Genomic DNA, 22166 nt, shown 5'->3' on the forward strand with positions numbered 1-22166 from the left:
CCCCCACCCACACCTCCCCCAGCTGCCAGGGCTGTGGGGCCAGAGACCCAGGTCTGCAGCCCCTTGCTCCTGGCAGGAGGGTGGTGTCTGTTGCAGCAGAGTGGAGCCTGACTGCCCCCTCCCTCCCCTACTGCCTGCCTGCTGTGGGCTTGAGCAGAGGAGACCAGACTGCTGTGGTGCACACTCCCAGGGGGCAGGGGGACCTGTGCCCCCCAGATCTGTGCATGGGGTGGGAACTGCCTGCTGTAGGCTTCCACCCTGCTGCCTTCCCTGGGGCCTCTGCAGCCTGGCATGTGGACCCGGCACTGCAAAGAACAGCAGGGCTGTGCAGGAAAGTTGCTTGCCTGCTGTGAGCTCCGCACTGCCCTGGTGACGTGTCCCCTGTGTGCAACCATGTGCTGCTGCTATTGCACGTCGCCAGGGCAGTGTGGAGCTCACAGCAGCAAACAACTTTCCTGCACAGCCCTGCTGTTCCTTGCAGTGCCAGGTCACACATGCTGTGCTACAGAGGTCCTGGAAGGAAGGGCAGTGGGGCAGGAGTCCGAGCCTGAAGTGGGCAGTGCACAGCCCCTGCCCCACATGTGGATCTGTGGGGCATGGGTACCCCCAACCCCCTGGGAGTGCGTGTGGTGATGGAGAGAAGCCATCCCCCTTACTGCCTGAGCCTGCAGCGGGCAGCCTGCCCTGGCCCTTGGACCCTGGCCCATGCATAGATGTGCCATTTTCTTTCCCTCCCTACCCCATGTCTGCAAGCAGCCTTTGGTTCTAACTGGAGCTTTGGTTGGCAGGGGGATGGGGACTAATATAGGGCTATTTTTGGAAGTTTGGTGAAGTGGTCACGTCAAAAGGTATATTCCCACTTCTCCTTGCAGGCCACTTGCAGCCCCTATAGGCTGATGAAATGTGTGGGTGAGGGCAGTAGAGGGTGGAATTTCTTCCTTGTGATCCATACCTATGATCTGTTAGGTTTCCGAATGTAACACATAAATGTGTTGGAAGCAGTAGACTGTAAATCGCTTTAGAATATCTTCTAGTAGTCATTTTTACAGGCTGATAATGTAGGCCAGGTGTGGCTAACCTCCAGCATATGCCTCAAGTGTTGGCATTGGCAGCATCTGTGACATGCAAATTGGAAAGGGGACAGACAGTACAGTGGTAGATAGAGCACGGAGCATAAGGAAGTATAAGACGGAGCAACAGATCAGGCAAGAGCATAAAGCAGAGCAGCAGATTGGACAGTGAGCAGTGTGGGAAGCAGAAAGCAGAGCAGCAGATCTGAGAAGGGAATTGGAGTGGTTCTCAGGGACAATGCAGGGCTTACTTTGTGGCATGCTTGTCAAGAAGGATGCTACCCACTGATCTAGACAAAAGCTGGATTTATTGTATAAATCACCAGCTGAATTCTCTGAAAACATCATAGTTCTCCAGAAGCATACAAATTCATATTGAAATAAATAGGGTATAGAGAGAAAAACATGTACTGCATGTGTGTGTTACAATAACAACGTTTCTCAGTTCTTGAGAATTAATGATCTCTGATGTATAAAGTTGCTGGTTTCTAGACAATATTTTGCTGTAGTTGGGTGATGTTCTAAATCTGGAAAAAACTTTATGGGTAATTAATGTGCTAACTCAAGACTTGAGTTTTTGCTGAATAGAGAAACACTTTGGAGATTTGCAAATTGTCTTAAAAATGAAATGAACAAATTTAGCAATTTCCCAGTAGTGCTAAAAGTGTTTCTGTTTTAAATTGCTTGCTCTTGCATACTCATGTAAGAACTTCAGGATCTGTGAATATTTTTATTTAAAATAGACGTTGTATAGCTTCTGATCAGACACCTAAAAAGTGAAAGTCTAATTACTCCTGTAGGCACTGTAGTATATGGTTTTAAGCTGTTAAACTCATACAGCTTTTTAGTATGAACCTTATCATTTGTTTGATTCTTTCATAAATGGAGCTATTTCTTCTGTAGCTTCCTGGACCAGTGAAAGTAATTTGATAATAATCAGTAATAGTTATGGAAGAGTAATAGAAAGAAACATGCATTTATTTGCCCTGCATCTGGCAGCTGGGGTATTTAGACTAAAAAAGGTTGAAAGCCCCTGGTATACACTAATATTTGCATTTCTTTCTATGACATTTACAGATACAAGTTTTTGATCATTTATAGGGTTTTTTATTTATTTTGTAAAACATGTTTACAGAGGTGTATTCAAATGCTATGTTCAACAGGCTGTATCCAGAGACAGGAGAAAGAGAGAGACCTGTATGTATGTATGTATGTACATATTGCCAAAAATGAAGTCAGTAGTACTTATTTCACTTGTTCTTTGGCCTGGTTCTATAGTTCTAGTAGACAACAGGATATGAATTTAAAACTGAAAATACCCATTATGTTAACAGGGTAAAAGTATGTTATTAAGAGTTACAATGTTTCTAGTATGATAGTTTAACAGGGGAATGTAGTTGTACCAGAATGAATGTATGGAGGCAAAGCTTTTTAGTATCAGTTTGCTTCACTTAATGACTTCCCTTAGACCACAGCCTGATCTCAAGAAGATCTCAGCATGTTTATTACGTGCCTGAACCTCTACTATTATATTCATTGGTTAAAGAGTTTATTTTTAGCTGCATGGCTACAGGGGTTAACTTTTTAGTCCTCTGTATTCAGTTTAAAGTTGTACAGTAGTGGACATTTGTTCTGTTTTAGGTTGATTAGGCTATTGCTTAGATGCTGTTTTATATATAGTGTTCTGCATTTTCAGTTTTTATTTAAAAAAAAAAATCTAGGATTTTTTTGGGTTTATCTTTGAAACATAAAAATTGGGATGAAATCAGGATAAAAGGAAGAAAAGGAAAAAAATCAGTTTAAGCAAGGGAAAAATTGATGCGGAGGGAGTAAGGTTGGGACTAGGGAAAAGGCGGGGGTGGGGGGGGCATGGTGCAGTCCATCAGCTGCTCCTGGGGCTGTAGCATGAAGCAAAGCTGGGGGAGCTGTCAGTGAGTGCAGGGTGGGAGTGTAGCTATTGGTGCTACTTGCCCCCCCAGGAGGCCTGTGGGCTGGGGGGCCTGTGCTGGGCTCTTCCCTGGGCCCCTGGATCAGTGACAGGAAGCACATGGCGCCTGCCTGTTTTCCTTGGCGGCAGTTGTACCCCTCCCCCCTACTGTAGCAGGTTGCTGCTGGGCTGCCCTGGTGTTTGGGGGGGAAAGGGTGGAGTGGTGTGCAACCAGATGTGGATGAGGGGGCCCAAGCACAGCATTGGCACCTCCTGCCCTGCCTGGGGTCAGAGCTGGAAGCCCTGTGCCCCCGGGCAGCTCCTCCAGACCCACAGGCCCATGCAGAGTGGCTGGGTGCAGTGGTATAGCTATAGGATAGACTAAGGGACAGCTTTTGTTGTCAGAAAGAGTGGGTAAGGGATTTGTCAGTACCTTTCTGTTAAGTATCGATGCGTGAATCTGTAATTATATAAGAAGCAAGGGTAAGATGTTCACTGAATAACACTGGAGTTTTAAGCAATGAGACATTGTTTATCATGTGAGTATTATGTAATTTCTTGAAATTGTATTTGTATTCCCTTTGTGAGGCCTCAGGTGGGGTTCTTTTTAAATCTGTTTGATATTGCCTGTTTTCTAATAAAATGTTACCCAAAAAAAAAAAAAATCCTGCCACGGAGGGGGTCCAGGCTCTTTTGCCTGCCCCCCCTGGCAGAGCTTGCAGCTCCCGGTGCCCAGGGCAGGGCCGAAGCTGGAGCTGTCAGGATGCAGCTTGGACCTGCCTGCCCTGGGAGTGATTCCCGCAGCCTGTCCCGCCCTACCCAGGGTCATTCAGGAGCCCTGTGCTCCCAGGTAGCAGCTCTGGCCACCCTTCCCCAGCCCCTGTGTGGCCACCACTGCCCTCCCAGCCCCCCGCTCCATGTGGCTGCCATCACTGTCCCCCCCCCCGACATCCGGCCAGAAATCTGTGCCTCAGGTAACTGGCACAGCAGCACTTTTAGCTTACCAGCACCACCCATTTTTCAGTTCAAATACCTGTTAACCAGCATGAGTGGGGAATGGGCCATTCATCCCATAACAGGGATTTGAACTGAAAATCGGGTGTAAAACTGAATGACTTCAAAAAAACCCCTAGGGAATTTATTAGTGAAAACTGGTAAAAACTGAGAATGCTGTGTAAGATTAAGCTTAATCCATGGTCCAGTTTGCTTATTACTTGGCTATTAGCAAATTCTCTTTTACAGAAGAGAAAATTCTGTCTTTCTGTGTTCTAATCCAGTAAGGGGCTTATGGTTTTAACTTTCAGCCAGCGGCAGAGCTTTTCGCTTTTCTCTTGGAGAAACTTACATTGGTGGTCAGCACTGTAATGGGCTACTTTATTGTAAAACTCTGAGAAGACTTGTCATTCTGCTGATGGTAGTGTTCATCTGTATAGCAATATAGCTACTTATATTAATTTAAAAGTATGTATAAATGCACATCTGTTTAATAGTATCTTAAAGAATTCTTTTCCAAGATTGGAACACTTGAGATTTCTGCAGTATCCTAAAACTGAAAAGAACAAATTATGCAAAGTATACAATGTAATCCTGTTTTAAGTAAATTTTAAGTATTGAATATAGTGATCTGTAGAAGGATGCAGTATGTAAAAAGGATCCTAGAATAAAATCTAGTTTCTTGATTGTGTACACAAATGTTTATGGATACTTTCTTTTTTGTAATTGCTCATGTAGTTTACTGTATTGTTTTTAAGTTATCAGAATTAAGGATAAGTTTTAGGAACTTTTATAGTTCTAGTACTAAGGAGTGGAGGGGTGGGGAAAGGGGATTGGAACTGTCGTTACAAAAGATTTCATGGTTTTGCGTATCTAGAGCTGGGTGACACTGCTAGAAAACTACACAAATGGGAATTAAACGGTGTTTGTCTAGCAACACTGAGTGTATGTACAGGAAACTTCTTTACAGAACTGACTCCCTCAGCATGTGTGTATAAACTCATTTTTCAAGACGCAATGTTGGAAACTTTGTCCACCATTTCTAGTATACAAATAAAATGAGTAGCCTGTGGGTGTAAAAAATCAAAATATTATGTTGTCAGCTAAGATGATGTTCACCACAACTAGTTTCAGAGTTTCATTTTAAAGGCTGAGCAGCAGGGCTGTTTCAATGCCTCAGTCTATAGTTAAGAAATATACAATTGGTATAAAAATACAGAGCTTTCTTTAGATGTTAAATTCTAAATGGATTTTATTGATTATGATTGAAAGATTGATTGCAGTGTTTGACAAATGTCCATTTTCCTTATTTGATACAGCACCAACTTTTAAAAATGGGTATTGCCCTGGTAACTATTTGAGAAAATAGCAGGAAATAAAGGGAATTGACTGATCAGAAAGCACTTTAGTAAAGGTACTATCCTCTTTTTAATATTGACTAAATTATTTTTGGTCTAGTGAGCTATATTCATTTTGCTGTCTGGCACTGATAAAGAAATCAGTACACCAAAATTGAAATACCTCACCATTTTAAAAGACTGAAATACCTGAACTGCAGTGATCTACCATAATGCTGCTTCTCTAGAGTGCCATGTAATTGATCCATGTTTAATCTCAGTTTAGCTTTTGCTCCTAAAGCCATATGAAATAAAGAAAGAATCTCTGAAAGCCACATTGTTTCGGAGAGACTTGGAGATAGACAACTACCTTCAGGAAAAGTTCCTATAAGTTCAAGGTGACTAGATTGGAGTTCATGGATTTCTTATTTTAATAAATAACCATTTACAGAATCATTAAATACAGAAGACTGTAGAGAGTGGAATTTTGATTTGGACTTCTGGTTCATTTACAGAATAATATTCTACATAGTACCCATTAAAGTTAATGAAAAGATTTTATTGGAAGTTAAATTGGGTAGTCCCTTCAAATAATATTTCTATAATACTTTTTAATTTGGCTACACAGTATCTTTCTTTTTTTAACTGTGACTTATTTCCCTTGCTAGTTCTTCACCTTTTTCCCCAGACATGTTTCTGGGTAGCTGCTGCTTAAAAGAATAAAAAGTAGACAGAACTATATAGATGAAAGGTTCTCTTGCCCAACAAGTCCACTTTATGACTTGGCAGTGACCTAATATTCTCCTGGTCAGGACATTAAGTATGAAACAGCATTTTAGGGGCGTAGAACTATTGCCGGTTTCGTTGTTCAGCCAGCTCTGAAGAACTGAGCCACAGGGCAGAGTTGAAAGGATTGTAGTATATAAATGTATTTGTAATCCTAACGTTTCCCTTTCCTTGGTTTGTTTGAATTGATCACAGTTTCAGCCTTCCTTTAGGTGGACTGCCACAGAGAAACTATCAACAATACAAAAATAAAAGTAAATTTTGAGGGACCCATTTGGAATCTTAAATATAGTCACTATTGTGCCATCATAGCGTTCCAAGATTATTACAATATATGCATTTCTACTGCTTTTCTTCCTTTCTCGCTGTCTTTTCTTTGGCTTAGTACCTAAGATCTCAAGGAATTCTGCACTTATTTTCTGCGTTGCTGCAGTGTGCTTGTATTCAGCTGCTTGTACATGAAATTTGTTTTCACTTCATAGATTCTGGATGCATGTTTGGTTGACATGTAATTTCATTATCCTGTCAATTTACTTTTAAAAAGAGGGAAGAGGAATATTATAACACAGATTTCCAAGAACTGAAAAGAGTACCAGAAGACAAAGCCTTTTACTAATGTGTGTATTTTGTTTTCACAGGCTGTGGATCTTTCTGTTGATGAATCTAGTCTGACAGGGGAGACTGCTCCATGCTCTAAATGTACATCACCTCAGCCAGCTGCAACCAATGGAGACCTTACCTCAAGGAGCAATATTGCTTTTATGGGAACATTGGTTAGATGTGGAAAAGCAAAGGTAAAATCATATTGATAGAGAAAATTAGACTGAATACCATAGTTATTTGTAAAGGAGCAGAAACTAGATTTGCTTTAAGATCATAAATGTATTTGTACATCCATTTAAGTTACATATCTGTACATCAGCACTTCAAGGGTATGACCTTTTATTGTCCTAGAAGTATTTTGCGCTCTGATTTACAGAAGCAGAACTTTTGTGGTAGTTTTTCAGTTGCTGGATCCAAAGGAAAAATAATATGGTTTACTGATGCAATAGGTGGTAGAATAACTTATACTCTTAGAAATATTATCTGAAGTCTGTAAATATGTCTGGAGAATGTGCAAGAGCCTTGGAGAGTGCTTCTAATATATAATTCAGGATATGTGAAATGCTTTAAGAAAAAACCTAGCTCTTCACTGTTTGGTTAATAGATTGTTGACAACTATTCAAGAAACATAATTAATACTAAAGTAATAACTCAAATGGGAATGATTCTTTTAAAATTACTTTTATAGGGAATAGTTATTGGAACAGGAGAAAACTCTGAGTTTGGAGAGGTTTTCAAAATGATGCAAGCAGAAGAAGTAAGTATTAATACTTAAAGCCTAGTTTTCTTTTTATTTTGTTAATGTAAGTATTTTTCCATCAAGAGAGATCCCTATGAAGCTTCCATAATTTTAGTGGACAAAATAATGGTTGTATTTAACGGTGTGAGTATTTCACTAAACTCCTTTAAAAAATTTTGAGAATCTTTTGGGTGCCTGCAGTGGGCTTGGGGCTTCCCACTCTGCTGCTTTCCCCCTGGGGACCTCCATGGGGTAGAGTGAGGTAGTGAGACCTGTTGCCACCGCCACTGGAACCCACACAACAGCCATGCTGCCAGCAGTGTGAGGAGTTATGGACTGGAGGGGAAAGGGGGGGTCATGCTGACCTTGCCTCCTCCCACCTCCAGCCACTTGCAGTCCAGGTTGCAGCTCTACCCTGCCACCATGGCCCAGCTGCTGCTGTTCCCCTCAGGCTGCCTGTGCTGCCCTCAACCCCACTTCCCCTCCAGGGTACAGCTGCAGCCAGCACCCGTTACTCTTCTCTCCCTCCCCCCTTGCACTGCTGGCAGCACAGCTGGCATGGGGTCCCAGCGGTGGCGCCAACAAGTTTTGCCACCCTGCTCTGCCCCCCCTTGCCAGGTCCTGCCTACTGGGTTGAGTCTCGGCTGTGGGTTCAAAAATCTGGGGGACACATGCCCCACCCCACTGTGACTTATGCCCCTCCCACTCCCCACATCACCCTTGTCCCCTCCCAAATAGACTTGTCTGTGGGGAGTTGCTCTCCATTATGCTGCATGTGCACATGCACATGGTGCCTGCAGCCTCTGATCATCCTCCTCCCATTCCCCAGAACCCCTTGCAGGCTTTAGTGTTGTCAGCCTGCAAGAGGAAACTTGTGATTTCCCACATTTTACTCTTTAAAGGAGAAAATCCATGTTTTTCTGTGGCAAATAGAAAACCCAGATCCCTGGTTATCACTAATGTCTTCATTGCCAAAGCTGAGCACTGAAACAGTTTAAATGTTGAGGCAGAAGCTCAAGAACAAGCTCAGTGTTCCTTGTCATTGCAAGAGTGAGCATAGCAATACTTCTGAATAGCAGTCTTGCCCACCAGTGCTGGCATTAGTTCAGGAACAGCCTGTGAGTCGCTCATGAATGTAGGCTGCCATCTACACTATGAGACATTGAGGCTTGTTTTCGTAGATACTAAAAGGTGTGTCTTCATTAGTGAGGAAAATAAGAGTGATCTCTAGTGGTGTACGTGGCCAGATTATTGACACTGGAATTCCCAAGAGTTGCTGGATTCAGGGTAGAATAACATCACTGCAGAAGGTGTTCCATTTCTTAATCTGTCTGTTCTCTGACTAATTAGGGAGGCAGTCAGTTTTGATGACTGACTTTCATTTTATGAGAAGTTGGGGTTCTTTATAAATTTATTCTTTGTTCATTTTGTATGAGCAATTGGTAATTAAGGCTTACATGGGAGACTCACTGGTCCCCATCTTTTTCGCTTTCAGAGATAGTAATCTGTTTTCTCACCCTCTCAAAGTCTTATCGCTGTATCTTCAGCCAGTTGTAGGTGTTTTGACGTTTAGTTGCTTCCCCAAAGTAATGTGTTAATTAGGGCAGTGTCTTGTATTACCGTCCAGATAAGCCTTTGTGAGCCTAATACAAGAATTCACTTTCCTGACTGTTTTCTTGTGGTTTGTAAATTGCTTTCAACAGAAGTTAATTGTGTAAGTAGTGTGTGAGGTTGTTTGCTTGTTTTAGTGTGCTTTTGTGGGCTTTTTTTGGTTGGGTGTCGAGTTCTTTTCTAAGAAAAAGCCACTTCTAATCTCTAGCAAATTCCTGTTGGGAAGTACAAGATGGCTTCTTAGGAGTTTGATGTGCATTTAAGGTTTGAAAATGGCATTTATCCTTCTGTTATCCAAAGCCACATTTTTTTTCTCTTTTCAGGAACCTCAGAGTTTCTGATAGACTTTGCCTACTTATGAATGCTTAGGATAAGTAGCTTATTTGGTGTAGATGGAGTGCTGTGAAGTTCCTCAGTCCAGTGACAGACTCCTAGAAAGTCTGAAGCTGTCTCCAAAAATGGAGGAACGTAACGAGATAGTGCAATGTGCATTATTCCTTCTGCAAATGAAATGTATCTGATAACGCTGCTGTTTGGATATATAAGCGTTGACTGTTTCTCTTGTATTTTCATGTTTTAGAAATGTAATGATACAATATGTACTGCAGTAACACTTGCATTTTTATGCAAGTTACTCACTTTTTACCCTGTGCTCTGATCTTTTACTAAGGCTCCAAAGACACCTTTGCAGAAGAGCATGGACCTTTTAGGAAAACAGCTTTCTTTATACTCCTTTGGCATAATAGGTAAGAAAACATATTTGCATTTGGACTTTTTAGTCACATTCAGAGTTCACTCCTGATGACACTTTACGTAAATCAAAATTAAGAATAATATTGGCATTAGAAGAATGGTGATTTAAAAGAAGAAACTATTGGTCACTGCTTAATGGGCTTAGATCAATATTAGTTGAAGGTCACTAAGACACTGGGGTTTTTCTTCATATTTGCTACAGGTCTCTTCCAACATCCTTTTTATTTTCACTTTCTTCTCTTTTTTTAAATCTTCCTTTTTTTAAAGTATGATGCGAGTATAAGTGAGAGTCTCCGTGCCAGTGCTGCTTTGTGGTTTACATGGAGGTGATCTTATTCCACCCTTGAAGCATAATGCCATGCTAATGGACCCTACAGTATTATAGGAAAGTGGGGCTAAAAGGGACCTCCACATGGTTATCTAGTCCAGCCCCTTGCTCAAGGCAAGATCATCCCTTACTAAACCATCGCAGCCAAGTGTCTGCCCAACCTTCTCTTAAACCTCCGAGGATGGTGATTCCATAATTTCTCTAGATAACCTGTTCCAATGTTTGACCACCCTCATAATCAGAAAGTTCCTCCTCATCTCCAGCCAAAACTTTCTATGCCAGGGGTGGGCAAAATGCGGCCTGGGGGTCAGATGCGGCCTGTCAGGCCATTCTATCCAGCCTGCAGGGCCCCTAAAAATTTTAGAACATTAATATTTATCTTCCCTGGCCTGCCTGTCATGTGGCCCTCAGTGGCTTGCCAAAACTCAGTAAGTGGCCCTCTGCCGGAAATAATTGCCTGCCCCTCTTCTATGCTGTAACTTCCTTGAGTCTATGCCTCATTGGTCAAGGAATCAAGGCTCTGGTGTTCCAGAAGCACAGTTCAGTGCATTGTAATACAGAGCAGTATTTGCAGGCTTGGATTTGCTTAATGTTTGATCATTTTGAAGTCCTTGATTTTTTATTTATATGAAAAGACACCATTGTTTCTGGTTTGTTTATAGGCATTATTATGCTGGTTGGTTGGCTGCAAGGAAAACATATTCTTGATATGTTTACTATTGGTGTGAGGTGAGATTTATCTTACTATTTTGTAAACTTAAAACAAACTTGAAAATTAGTTGTGTTACAGTGCGTATGTATATTGCACAGGCTATGTTTTTAAGTCAGTTTTGGTACAATTCTTTAAGTAAAGAACTTGAATTTAATTGGAGAGACATTCTACTCTGACACAAGAATGATTATTTACTTGCTTCTGTTTATAATGACAAAATGGTATGTCCTTTCTGTTTGTCTTAACATTCATCTAGGTCTTGATCTCTGCAAACTAAACATGGCTAACACTTGTACTGTATTTACTCACATACCACATGCATTTCCCCACTCCACCCCTCATCAGCCCTCCAAAATTTAGAAGAGAAACTGCTTTTTCTTTGCTGGGGAAGCAAGGTTAAATAGAGTAGGCAGACATTGACTTCTGGCAACTTCCCCCAGGGGCTGTAAATAGCAGGGGCTCTCTCTTGGCCACTGAACTGGCTGTGTGCGAGGTGAGCTGCTGCATGCAGTCTGTAGTAGGCCTATTGTGTGGAAACAACACTTGATTATTTACAGTAATTTACAAAGAAGTATTTATAGTAAATGGGTAACAGTCTTGCTACTGCCTTTCCAAGGGTTTGGAGCCTAGCCTTGTTGCCCTGCTACACCAGGAAGTTCCTTTTGCCTCACTCAGACTGTCCCCTGGATTTCTAGATGCTCAAAATTTCCAGAAGGACATACTCTGTTACCCTGTCAGCTATGACTTTGGAAAAATCTTTTATTTTTCTACGTTCTACTCTGAAAAACAAGGAATGTATTTATTTTGGGCATATGTGGTATGGGAGAAAATATGGTAATAACCAGAAGTTTGTGTTCCCTCCAATATAACCATTTAAGCAAAAGAAGAATCCGCTTCTTGGAGTGGGTGGCCACAGACACAGATTTGAGTAAATAGATGGGCCTTGAATTTTGTCAAAGTTCACTGTTCCTTCTGCAGAGTAGTGGAGGGGAATGAATTCCATAGGAGAGGGTTCTCCAGATTTAAGAAATGTCTCAACCTATCACTTGGTTGGACTGTGCATGTAAAGTACAAAAGGTGACCTTTTAAACAACATAGATCATGACTAAATGAAGATTTATGTATCACTGGAATATGTACCCATGAATGTATGGTCATATCTGCTCTCATGTCTGGTTTATACTCTGTTATATCACACTATCAGTTATTCCATTTCATGTAGGATAGTCATGTAGGGTAGTGTCATACCTTTAATCTCAAGATGACAGCAATGGCTGTGATATGGTCTGCATCATCATGTATGTATACAATTACATAGAAATTTGATGTATTGAAAGCCTTATTACTTGGTAATCCAGTTTGCTTTGCATAATTATGATTCAGTTAGGTAAGGCTCAAAGCACTAAAATGAACAGGATCAGATTTAAAGCTGATCTTCCCCTTATACTTGCTGCCATTTTGATTTAAACATTGGTGTGCATCTGAATTCAGATGTCTAAATCTCCAGGTCTTAAACCCGGGTGTGTTAGCTACCCTCCTCAGAATGCTCTCAAATTAAATATTTACCTAGAACAAAGTAGCAGCCACTTACTCTTTGACATTAATTTACTAATGGAACATTTTTCATTTATAACAATTTTGTAATGATGCATTTATAACCAGTATATGGAATTCTAAGAAAAAATATTTACACTGTTTTATTACAGCTTGGCTGTAGCGGCAATCCCGGAAGGACTACCAATTGTGGTAACTGTCACATTGGCCCTTGGTGTGATGCGAATGGTCAAGAAAAGGGCTATTGTAAAAAAGCTACCAATTGTTGAAACTTTAGGTATGACTAGAACCAATCGTAGAGATGTTGATATGAATGTTATGATTTTAACAATAATTTTAAGTCTGTTGAAGATCTGCTTCATTAGCCAAGGTTTTTTCAGGACTTTGGTAATACTTTAAACAAGTTTCTCTTAAATTGAATCATTTTTACAAGAAATTAATGGCCAATAGTAAGTCCATGCTAGCAGTAATATAATTTCATCGATGAAGAGGTACATAGGAGAATTTTATTATTCATTGATTATAACCTTTTTAGTTTTGCATAAGCTTGCAGTTTTGTTGAATTAAATAAACGAATGCTTTTAAACCTTAGCAGTCTTGCATGTGTTTAGGAATAGCATTGAGATGACTGCAAAGAGCTTTTAAGTTTATTGGTATAAGAAAAATGCAGTTATACTATACACATTGTGTGGTCTATAGCATTAAAAAAAAACAAAAAACCGTATTTACCGAAATACAAGATGAGTTCCCCCTCCCCTCTCCCCAACTGCACTGGGGAGGAAGTCCCTTGTCATATATTTGCATGAAAGATAACCTCCTTAAATATATGACATATCATTAAACTGCTGCCAGTAGCAGCATGTGCTCAGTAATAGAAACCGCCTATGAAGCTGATTAAATGCAGCCAACACTGAGCATGACTGTGATCCACATTGGGCAAACATACAAATGGAACCATACCACAAGGAAATCCCATATGAATAAGATATATGAAAGTGTCCAATCCCCCTCAGTGCTAATTATTTCAAGTTTTAGTGAGCCACTACATTTGAATACATTTCAACTTCCTGTTCACTCCCACTGCTGACCTGTGCCTTTCTCTCCCATTTCCAATTAAATGTTTGGTAGACATCACCAAATGGGGGTCTTAAAGAGTTCACCCAGAATCCCTTTGTCACCCCTCTTTCTCAGTTGGTTGCATATGATGAGGTGGAGCCAGACCAGGTTGCCTTGAGCCTCATCTGCATATACATTTTTGGAGGATCCCAGGACTTGTGATAAGAATGCTTGGTTCTAGTTTGGTGGTGGGGGAAGAGCGCACTAATTAATACATGGATCCTTTGTGGGAAGTATCTGGAATACATGCACATACTGAGTGGTGCTGGGGTGGGTCACCATGGCTTGAAGGACTATTGACTCTGCTGGGACCCACCCTAGCGAACTATGTGGTAATTCTGAGCCTTTTGGCTTTGGACTAATGTGCATAGTTTGTACCACATATAAATAGGCAGAAAAGTGCTGCTTAAAAGTGTTTTTATGGGGTAGCTGTGTTAAAACTTGCAGTTTCAAAAAGGTAAAATGAAAATTTCTGTATACATATTTGCTGATACGCAGTTTCTGCAGGTATGTTTATTTCAAGGTCGTACTTTTCAGATTTACCCCACACTTCCATTCGCTCAGGGGAGCGGGGCCTGACATTAAGCAGGGAGGAGGAGGGTGAAGGGCTGTGGGTAAGGTGGATAAAAATCAACAATTAAAAAAAATCAGATTTTTTTTATTTAAATCAGATTTTTTAAATTTAATCATTTAAAATCTTTTTAAAAGATGTTATTAAACAAACCAACTTATGTCGTAACTACCATATGTTTTATTTTAAAAAATAAGATACGGCACTATCCCCCACTGAGGGGGACTGGGCACTACCATATATCTTATCCTATATATAAAGATAGCTTTAATTTAGGGTATGTTAAAGCTCAAAGATATCATTATGCAATAGGGATTATAACTTCTAATTATATACTGTTTGAGACCATATATTCATGTAACCTTTTTCAGAGTTTTATAAATAGGTCACAACAGACCATGGACTATATTAGGGGCCCAATCTTATGGGGTTGCCAGAGGCTTCTCTATAGGCTGGTAAAGATTTTAAGAAAACCACTCTACCCAGTGGGACTCAGTAGTCAGTCTAGAACAGGGGTGGGGAAGATACGCCCATGGACTGGATCTGGCCTGCAACAGGCCCCTCAGTCCTGCCTGGCCCAGGCACTATCCGGCAGTGGTGTGTCCTGCCACCCTCTGGGCATGCAGTGGAGTTAGGGTGGCTCCGTGGCTGGACTGCCTTTCTAGGCAGCCCAGGTAGCAACTCCTTCCAGCTGCTGCTGCCATTGGCCCCAGCCCCATGGTACTGGTAGGGACCTGTGTGCACAGCACCAATCCACCCCACCTGCACCTGCTTCAGACTTGCCCACTGAGGCTTAGCAACATCAGCAGCTGTGTACCAGACAGAAGCTGTTGCTCAGCACAGGAGAAAAGCGGTCCCTTCCCATCGCTGCTGCTGGGCTCTTCATGCTGCAACTGCCTGGTGCCTGTGCTGGGCTGCTGCCTTCAGGCTGCCCAGCAAGAAAGTGGTGGCAGCAAAGAGCAGCTGCAGGCGAGTCTGGAGCAGGTGCGGTGTTGGGGTGAGTCGATGCTGTGCTGAAAATATACATTTTCCATATATAGTATCTAAGTATTGGGAAGTCATCTTGTATTCTGGGTTATTTTATCCGAGTAAATACGGTATATACTTGTCTCCTTGCAGATATATAAAACATTAGAGAGTTGCGCATGTGTTTAAATGTTAATAATTATGCATGTATTTGAAGATGAGCTACTTTGAATTCAACTGCCTCCAGTGCTTGGGAAGTACAGAACATTAATACTGCAAGGCTGTATTTATCTTTTTGTCAAGATGTTATAATGTAAGCGAAGTGTGTATGATTGATCAAACATTTTTAAAAAAAATCTACATCTTAAGCATTCCTATTTGCAGCAAATTAATTTAAAATTCAAGGAAGATACTAATGCAACTTTGATATGATGCTTTAAAAGTTTAAGTCAGGGAGAGTATTAAGATTAATGACATTAAATAAAAGTAATAACTGATCATTACTGATATTTTAGAGAAAATGTGTAGCTTTTGGTGCCATAGAAGCTCTCAGACTTCCTTTTCACACAAGCTCGGTTAAGACTTCATTAAAATAGTTTACAGTCAGTAACAGTAAATGGGAAAGCATAGAAACACTTTGGAAGATTGTTTTTGGCTGCATCCTGACTTTGTTTGTACATAGCTTTGAATGATCTGGTGTGAATTCTTTGATTCAGTTTAAGTGATAATTGCCATTGTTAAAAAAAATGAATAGATCTTTTACAGTCCAGTTGTAACCACCAGCATTGCAGTGTTTTGTTTTGTTTCTTTGTTTTGTTTTTTGGCATACTTGTACTCTTGAGGAGAGTAAGAAATTTTAAAAGCTCATGTGGAAAGTGATCAGCTATATGTAGATAGGTGTTAGAGAGGTTCATCTGATCTCAAAGTTTTAGAGCATTTGGAAACTAGATTAAGTTTTTTTTCTTGGTGTGAAGCATATTGTGGCTAGCAAGACTGTCTTACAAACGTTAACTTAATTGGTTCTTTCAGGCTGTTGCAATGTGATTTGTTCAGATAAAACTGGAACTTTAACAAAGAATGAAATGACTGTTACTCATATTTTTACGTCAGATGGACAGCACGCTGAGGTATAGTAGGAATATATTTAACTTTTTACTTTAATTCTGTGGCTTCAGTGCATGCAACAGGTACTAGGCTGAACTATTCTGACTTGCCAAATACAAGGCTGACTGAGAGATTTGCCCCTGGCTATCACGTTGTGTTCTCATATGCATTCATTATTTTGACCTTTTTCTGGACTGTGTTGTTTAAATAAAGACTGGTTGAAAGGCTTGGCAGTTGTCTTTCCTATTGAAAACAAGATTATTTTCTACAGCATGTGAACATGCATTAAATCATTTATAATAGCCTTTGGAAGAGGAATATTGGCTTATGTGGCCTACTTGTAATATTTAGTCTGCTAGATAGATTCAGAACCCTCTGCCCCATGACTGTTTCACTGCTGATTGTTTAATTGGATAGAATAGAGGCAGGAAGTGAAAACATGGTTGGTAGGGAGTTCCTAAAAGGAAGGAAATATGCACACAAAAAGGAAGGAGGAATAAATCAGAGGATGGGAAAGAAACAAAAAAGCAGAAATAGATGTGTCTTTAGTGGAACATGTTTTCTCACTGATTGATGCAAGTGTGACAAATTAAAGAGAATATATACAAATTCCAAAATTCCTTGACTTATTTCCCATCTGGCTTTATTTCTTTTGAAGTCGGTGAGGCTTGTGCCATTGACTTCAGTAGAAATGGGACCCTTTCTTTTTCTTTTAAAAGTCCATTTTTTCCAACTGCTATGCTGTATTTGCATGAGGGGAAGAACAGCTGGTTTCTCCCAATGGACTTTTGAAATGGATTTTAGCAAAAGAACATTGTGCTTCTGAGAAGAGCCTAATGAATTGTGAGGGGAAGAAGAAAGTAAACAGATAGATAATGGGTGAAATGGATGAAGCAACCTTTCTTTTAACCTTTTAAAAATGTTATTTACTTCCCAGTAGTTTGCCAGCTTGCATTTCTGTGGCTTATTTTAATTTTTAATTTAAAATACCAGTTTAATAAATTTAAAATTGGAGGAAGCCCTTTCAGCTATAAGTACAATGAAGTTACTGTGAATGCACACAAGCCTCAAACAGGGAATGAGTGAAAAGTTTCCTAAACTTACTTTTTAAGCTCTCTCTTTTAATTTAAGCGTCATCTACCTGTTATACGAGTTCACACCATTGGTCCATTTAGTTCAGTACCCTGTTTCCGATGGTGACTGGCTTCAGGTATTTTAGTAGAAAGTGTATGGGATGCTCGCTGACATGTTTGAGTTTTTCTTCCTAAATCTGGGTGTTTAGTATCTGGTTTATGCTGCAAATTTAAGGGATTAAACTAAACTACTGATTGGGCTCTAGATTTTATTCTAGAATAAATAATTACAAACTAATTGTTTTAGTGTCTGTATATCCCAGGCCTCAGCCCATGAACTGATCTTCAGTCAGCCTAGATCACCTAGCTACACTTCTAGATTTCCTTTCTCATTAAACTTTTAAAATGGTTCCCTAACCTCCAGGGAACATGCATTGTAGGTCCAGGTAAACCAAGAAAAAGGGGGACTGAAGAGCAAGAGATAGTTGAAAGCAGGTCCTGATGGAACAAGGCAATTATATATGTTTCTGCCTACCAATGCCAAGAATGCAGCATTTGAAAGCTACTTAGATCATTCTGAATTTGCACTGTGTTCAGTATAGACATTAAACTGTCTACAAACTGCTGAATTTAACACTTTCTTTAATTTAAATCCATTGCATTAGACCCTGAGTAGGAAACTGGGTGTGCATGTCTAGATTGGTATAATTGGTTCATTTTTAAGTAACTCATTCCATTTTCTGTACAGGAAATTCTGAAAAACAGATTATTGGATATATGAAATGTTTTAATGCTCTGATTGACATCTTGTTTGACTCTGTACTTCACAGGTAACTGGAGTAGGCTACAACAGGTTTGGAGAAGTGATGCTCGATGGTGATGTTATTCATGGATATAACAACGCAACTATTAGCAAAATTGTTGAGGTACGATTTTAGCATGGTAAGCAGTCTATCTCCAGTGGCTTTAATATAGCCTATATACGTTCTATTGACCTTGGTGTCTTTTTGTGTTTTAGGCTGGTTGTGTGTGCAATGATGCTATAATCAGAAACAACACCTTGATGGGAAAGCCAACAGAAGGCGCTCTGATTGCACTCGCTATGAAGGTGTGTGCTTCCCTCTTGTTTTTAGACATAAAGCTTGTCACTGTGATGAATAAAATTACTAATGTTACAGTAATGGTGTCATTAAGTCTTTTATTGAAAACTACTCTTACAACAGAAATAATTTTAGGATGCTCCAGAGTTCTCGATTTTATAAAAAGCTACTGAATAAGTGGGACATGAAGTAAAATCACGTTTGTTATATTACATTTTTATACTAAACCCAAATATATATATTGTGGCTGGTACTTAGTCTTACCATGATTGAGTATGCTCATGCCTCTATTGTAATGTGTGTTAATTTTCAATTCCCCCCCAACCTTTCTGAGATGCAGAATCCACATATGACTTCTTGCTCAGACCCAGAGACCTTTTATTATTTTACCAAAATCTGTGTGGTGGTACCTGGGCTGCCTTGGAACGTAGTCAGTTTCCATGACTAGTATGAAACTGACAAGTAGCTTGGGGAAAATATTGTTTTAAAAGCTGTGGCGTATTGGGCAGTGCACCCCCCTTCCATCCCAGAACGTCCTGGGAACCTAGAAGTAAGGGTACCCCTTCTACTCACCTGGATACTCCTTTCCCCTTCTATGTCTAGAAACTAGTAGTTTAAACCACATATCAAATGGTGTAAGTTTTATATCTGTCTGCACACATAGACTTCACTCCCCGCAAGACCAGAATCCTGTAAAGGCTAGGCTATGCCCTCCCCTTTCTTTATCTTTGGAAGATAAATATGTTGTTAGGTAAGAACAAGGTAGATATGATTTGAAATTATATAAGCATAAATATACTGTTAATGATTGGCAATGAAATGTGCAAAAAGCTTTTGCTTCATTCACTTCAATGTCTCAAAAGCTTGTATGTTGAAGCTGGAACATTGTGATTTGACAACATTTTGAGAGAGGGGAATAAAAACAAAATGAGCATGTGGGAAAGCAGCATGTTTACATTGGTGTTATCAGCATTGTAAAAAATGTTTAAAAAATGAATTGGACAGATGGCATTATTTCTTAAGGCCTCATCATGTCTCCCAATCAGTTGGAGACTAACCCCTGAAAGAATCATAGTAAGTCTTCATTGTTGTAAGTTGTGCCAAATTAATGTCTGTTCATGCCCACCTCAGGGTTGCTGCTTGCTAATGGTGAGCAGTCTATTATCTGTTTCCCTGCAATGTAGTAGCAAGCAGAGCCAACCTGTGGGGGGGGGGGAGAGGAAGGGGAAGCAGGCCTGGGGCAAATCAGCCTGCATGGGGAGCCCCCTTAACACTGTGCAGGGCCATGTACCCCTGCAAAGGGGGGCTGGGAGGGGTCCCTTATGCTGCTTCTGAGCTGCCAGCTCCAGGCAGACCCTGCATAAGAGGCTGCGGCCCCTCTGCCCAGCTTCTCAGCCTCCCCTCTCCCCACACAGTGTGGGGCCCAGGGCAGTTACCCTGATTCACCGTATCCTAGGGGTGGCTCTGGTAGCAGGGTAACAGCCACCTACTGTGTTTACTTCTCTTGGGGTGCATCTACACGTGCAGTTTGTGCCAGAGTTTATCCTGTCATCTTAATGGCATGTGGTAGGTAATTAAAATACTGTGAGCCAGGGTGCATGTCCGGTTCTGTGCACCCCATTTCAGGAGGGATGTGGACAACATTGAAAGGGTCCAGAGGAGGGCCACCTGCATGATCTGGAGACTACAGGGCAGACCCTACATTGAAAGACTGCTGGACCTAAACCTGTTCAGCCTTCACAAGAGAAGGCTGAGGGGGGACCTGATGACTGTCTATAAACTCACTAGGGGGGACCAGAAGGGTTTAGGGGAGACACTGTTTCCCCTAGCGCCACCTGGCATGACAAGGAACAATGGACACAAGTTATTAGAGAGTAGATTTAGATTAGACATCCGCAAGAACTACTTCACAGTCACGGTGGCTAGGAGCTGGAACCAACTTCCTAGGGAAGTGGTGCTGGCTCCTACCCTGGGGATCTTTAAGAAGAGGCTTGATGACTACCTGGCTGGACTCATTTGAGTCCAGTCTTTTCTCCCGCCCAGGCAGGGGTTCGGACTTGAAGATCTACAAGGTCCCTTCCGACCCTACCTCTATGATTCTATGATTCATGCACAGATGCTAGCCTGTGCGAACTGCTGACTGCAGCAGTTTGAGCTGGGATGGAGCAGTCTTGGGCTGGCAGAGGGGCTGGGGAGAGGGGTGGTCAGTCCCAGGCTCTGGGAGGCAGAGAGGCTGGCTGGGGCACATGAGTGCACCAGCATGTGGAGCCCTGTGACTGGGTAGCAGGGTGGGGTCTGGTCCCTTGCTGCCTGAGATGACTAGATGCAATATATACTGTATACCTGGGTCAGAGTTTATCTGTGTGTTTAGGTGCAGTTATTTTCACCGCCATAAAGATAGTACTGTCCCTGTTAGTACTATTTTACGATGGTGAATATTATTTTGCTGCAATCTAATAGAATTGCATATGGAGATTGTGATGTTTTACATCACAGGAAATTAGTGCACAGATAAGTGCATGTGTAGATGCACTCTTAGTGTAGCTGTTTGTCTCTGCCCATTGTTAGCCTAGTGTTACTTAACATCAGTATACAAAAACATTGTGGATTACCCTGTAGTATGTACAGAGCCATCCCTAGGAGTGTGTGGGGCCCGGGGCATATCAGCTTGTGTGGGGCCAGAGGGCAGGGGTGTGGCAAGCAGCCAGACCATGGAGCCAGTGGCTGCGATGGAGCCTGTATGGCACTGTCCATGGGGCCACCCAAAACACAGGCCCTGGGGCAGCTAACCCCACCTGCCCACCCCTAGGGATAGCTCCGAGTATGTGATAGTCCATTCATGCCCTGAATTTTTAAATAATTAAAGTTTAGCTGCTTTTGGGAACCTTTTCTTGGAGGGCAATAAATGGTCTGGCTGTATGAACAAAAATGGTGCTAAGGTTACTCTTTGTTATGTTTTGCACAGATGGGTCTAGATGGACTCCAGCAGGATTACATAAGAAAAGCAGAGTATCCCTTCAGCTCAGAGCAGAAATGGATGGCTGTTAAGTGTGTGCACAGAACACAGCAGGTAGACCTTTCCAGTGGCTCTCTTCAATTTTGTCAGCTATTATGTAACGTTGTGCAGTGCAACTTGGGCTCAGATCAGGTGCATAGTTTCCTTGTTTTACTTTAAGGGCTGTTTTCTGAAGGTCGTAACAAAGTGCACAGACCTGTGCATTTGGAAGGGGAACAGAGGCTGTGGACAGACGTTGCATTTACAGAGCTATAAAGTCAAAGGAATAGGCCTGCACAACCCGTGTAGCACTACAAAAATAGTACCTGTTCTGTAGTGGTACATTTTGTGGAGCCCTGTGTAACATTTATCTGGTTGCATGTAACGCTACAGCAGGTCTCTTGTTCTCCTGACATCCCATAGTACTCCATGGTGGGGATTAAGGGAGAACCACTTGCTCCTTGGTAACCTGCTTGGGAGCAGAGCTTCAGCCCAGCCAGGAAAGCAGACTGTGGCTCTGTTTGACACACATAGCTGTCACAGAGCCCGGTGGCAGAAATGGCAACTGCTGCTGGGACAGTGGGGACCACTGGTCCTGTGGCAGGGGAGACAGCAAGCTGTCAACACACTGCCACCCTGATCACTGGGGAGGGCAGCAAGCTGTCAGACTGAGGACAGTAGTCTACTCATGGACAGCTCACCACAGCAGGCTTACAGTCTGCCCAGTGTTCCCCTGTCTCCCAGCAGAGAGCATATCTTTGCAATGCCTTTGCAGCACTTCAGCCAGGGGCTGTGAACATATGAATGCCCCACATAACTGTTTTTGTA

The 22166-nt window shown here is 41.5% G+C and overlaps 1 protein-coding gene across 2 annotated transcripts in view; it reads left to right on the forward strand.

Annotated features, from left to right (window-relative positions):
• Nucleotides 1-22166, forward strand: part of ATP2C1 (ATPase secretory pathway Ca2+ transporting 1) — a 100687-nt gene that overhangs the window by 64200 nt on the left and 14321 nt on the right. For both annotated transcript variants that reach the window (XM_019536765.1, XM_019536773.1), the window contains exons 8-16: nucleotides 6752-6907; nucleotides 7405-7473; nucleotides 9737-9812; nucleotides 10810-10876; nucleotides 12566-12690; nucleotides 16096-16193; nucleotides 18074-18169; nucleotides 18262-18351; nucleotides 21309-21413. In XM_019536765.1, coding sequence (XP_019392310.1) covers nucleotides 6752-6907; nucleotides 7405-7473; nucleotides 9737-9812; nucleotides 10810-10876; nucleotides 12566-12690; nucleotides 16096-16193; nucleotides 18074-18169; nucleotides 18262-18351; nucleotides 21309-21413 — 882 coding nt within the window. The remainder of the gene's footprint in view (nucleotides 1-6751; nucleotides 6908-7404; nucleotides 7474-9736; nucleotides 9813-10809; nucleotides 10877-12565; nucleotides 12691-16095; nucleotides 16194-18073; nucleotides 18170-18261; nucleotides 18352-21308; nucleotides 21414-22166) is intronic.

Source organism: Crocodylus porosus, unplaced genomic scaffold (genome assembly GCF_001723895.1).
Source record: "Crocodylus porosus isolate Cpor-Errol unplaced genomic scaffold, CroPor_comp1, whole genome shotgun sequence".
Lineage (NCBI taxonomy): Eukaryota > Metazoa > Chordata > Crocodylia > Crocodylidae > Crocodylus > Crocodylus porosus.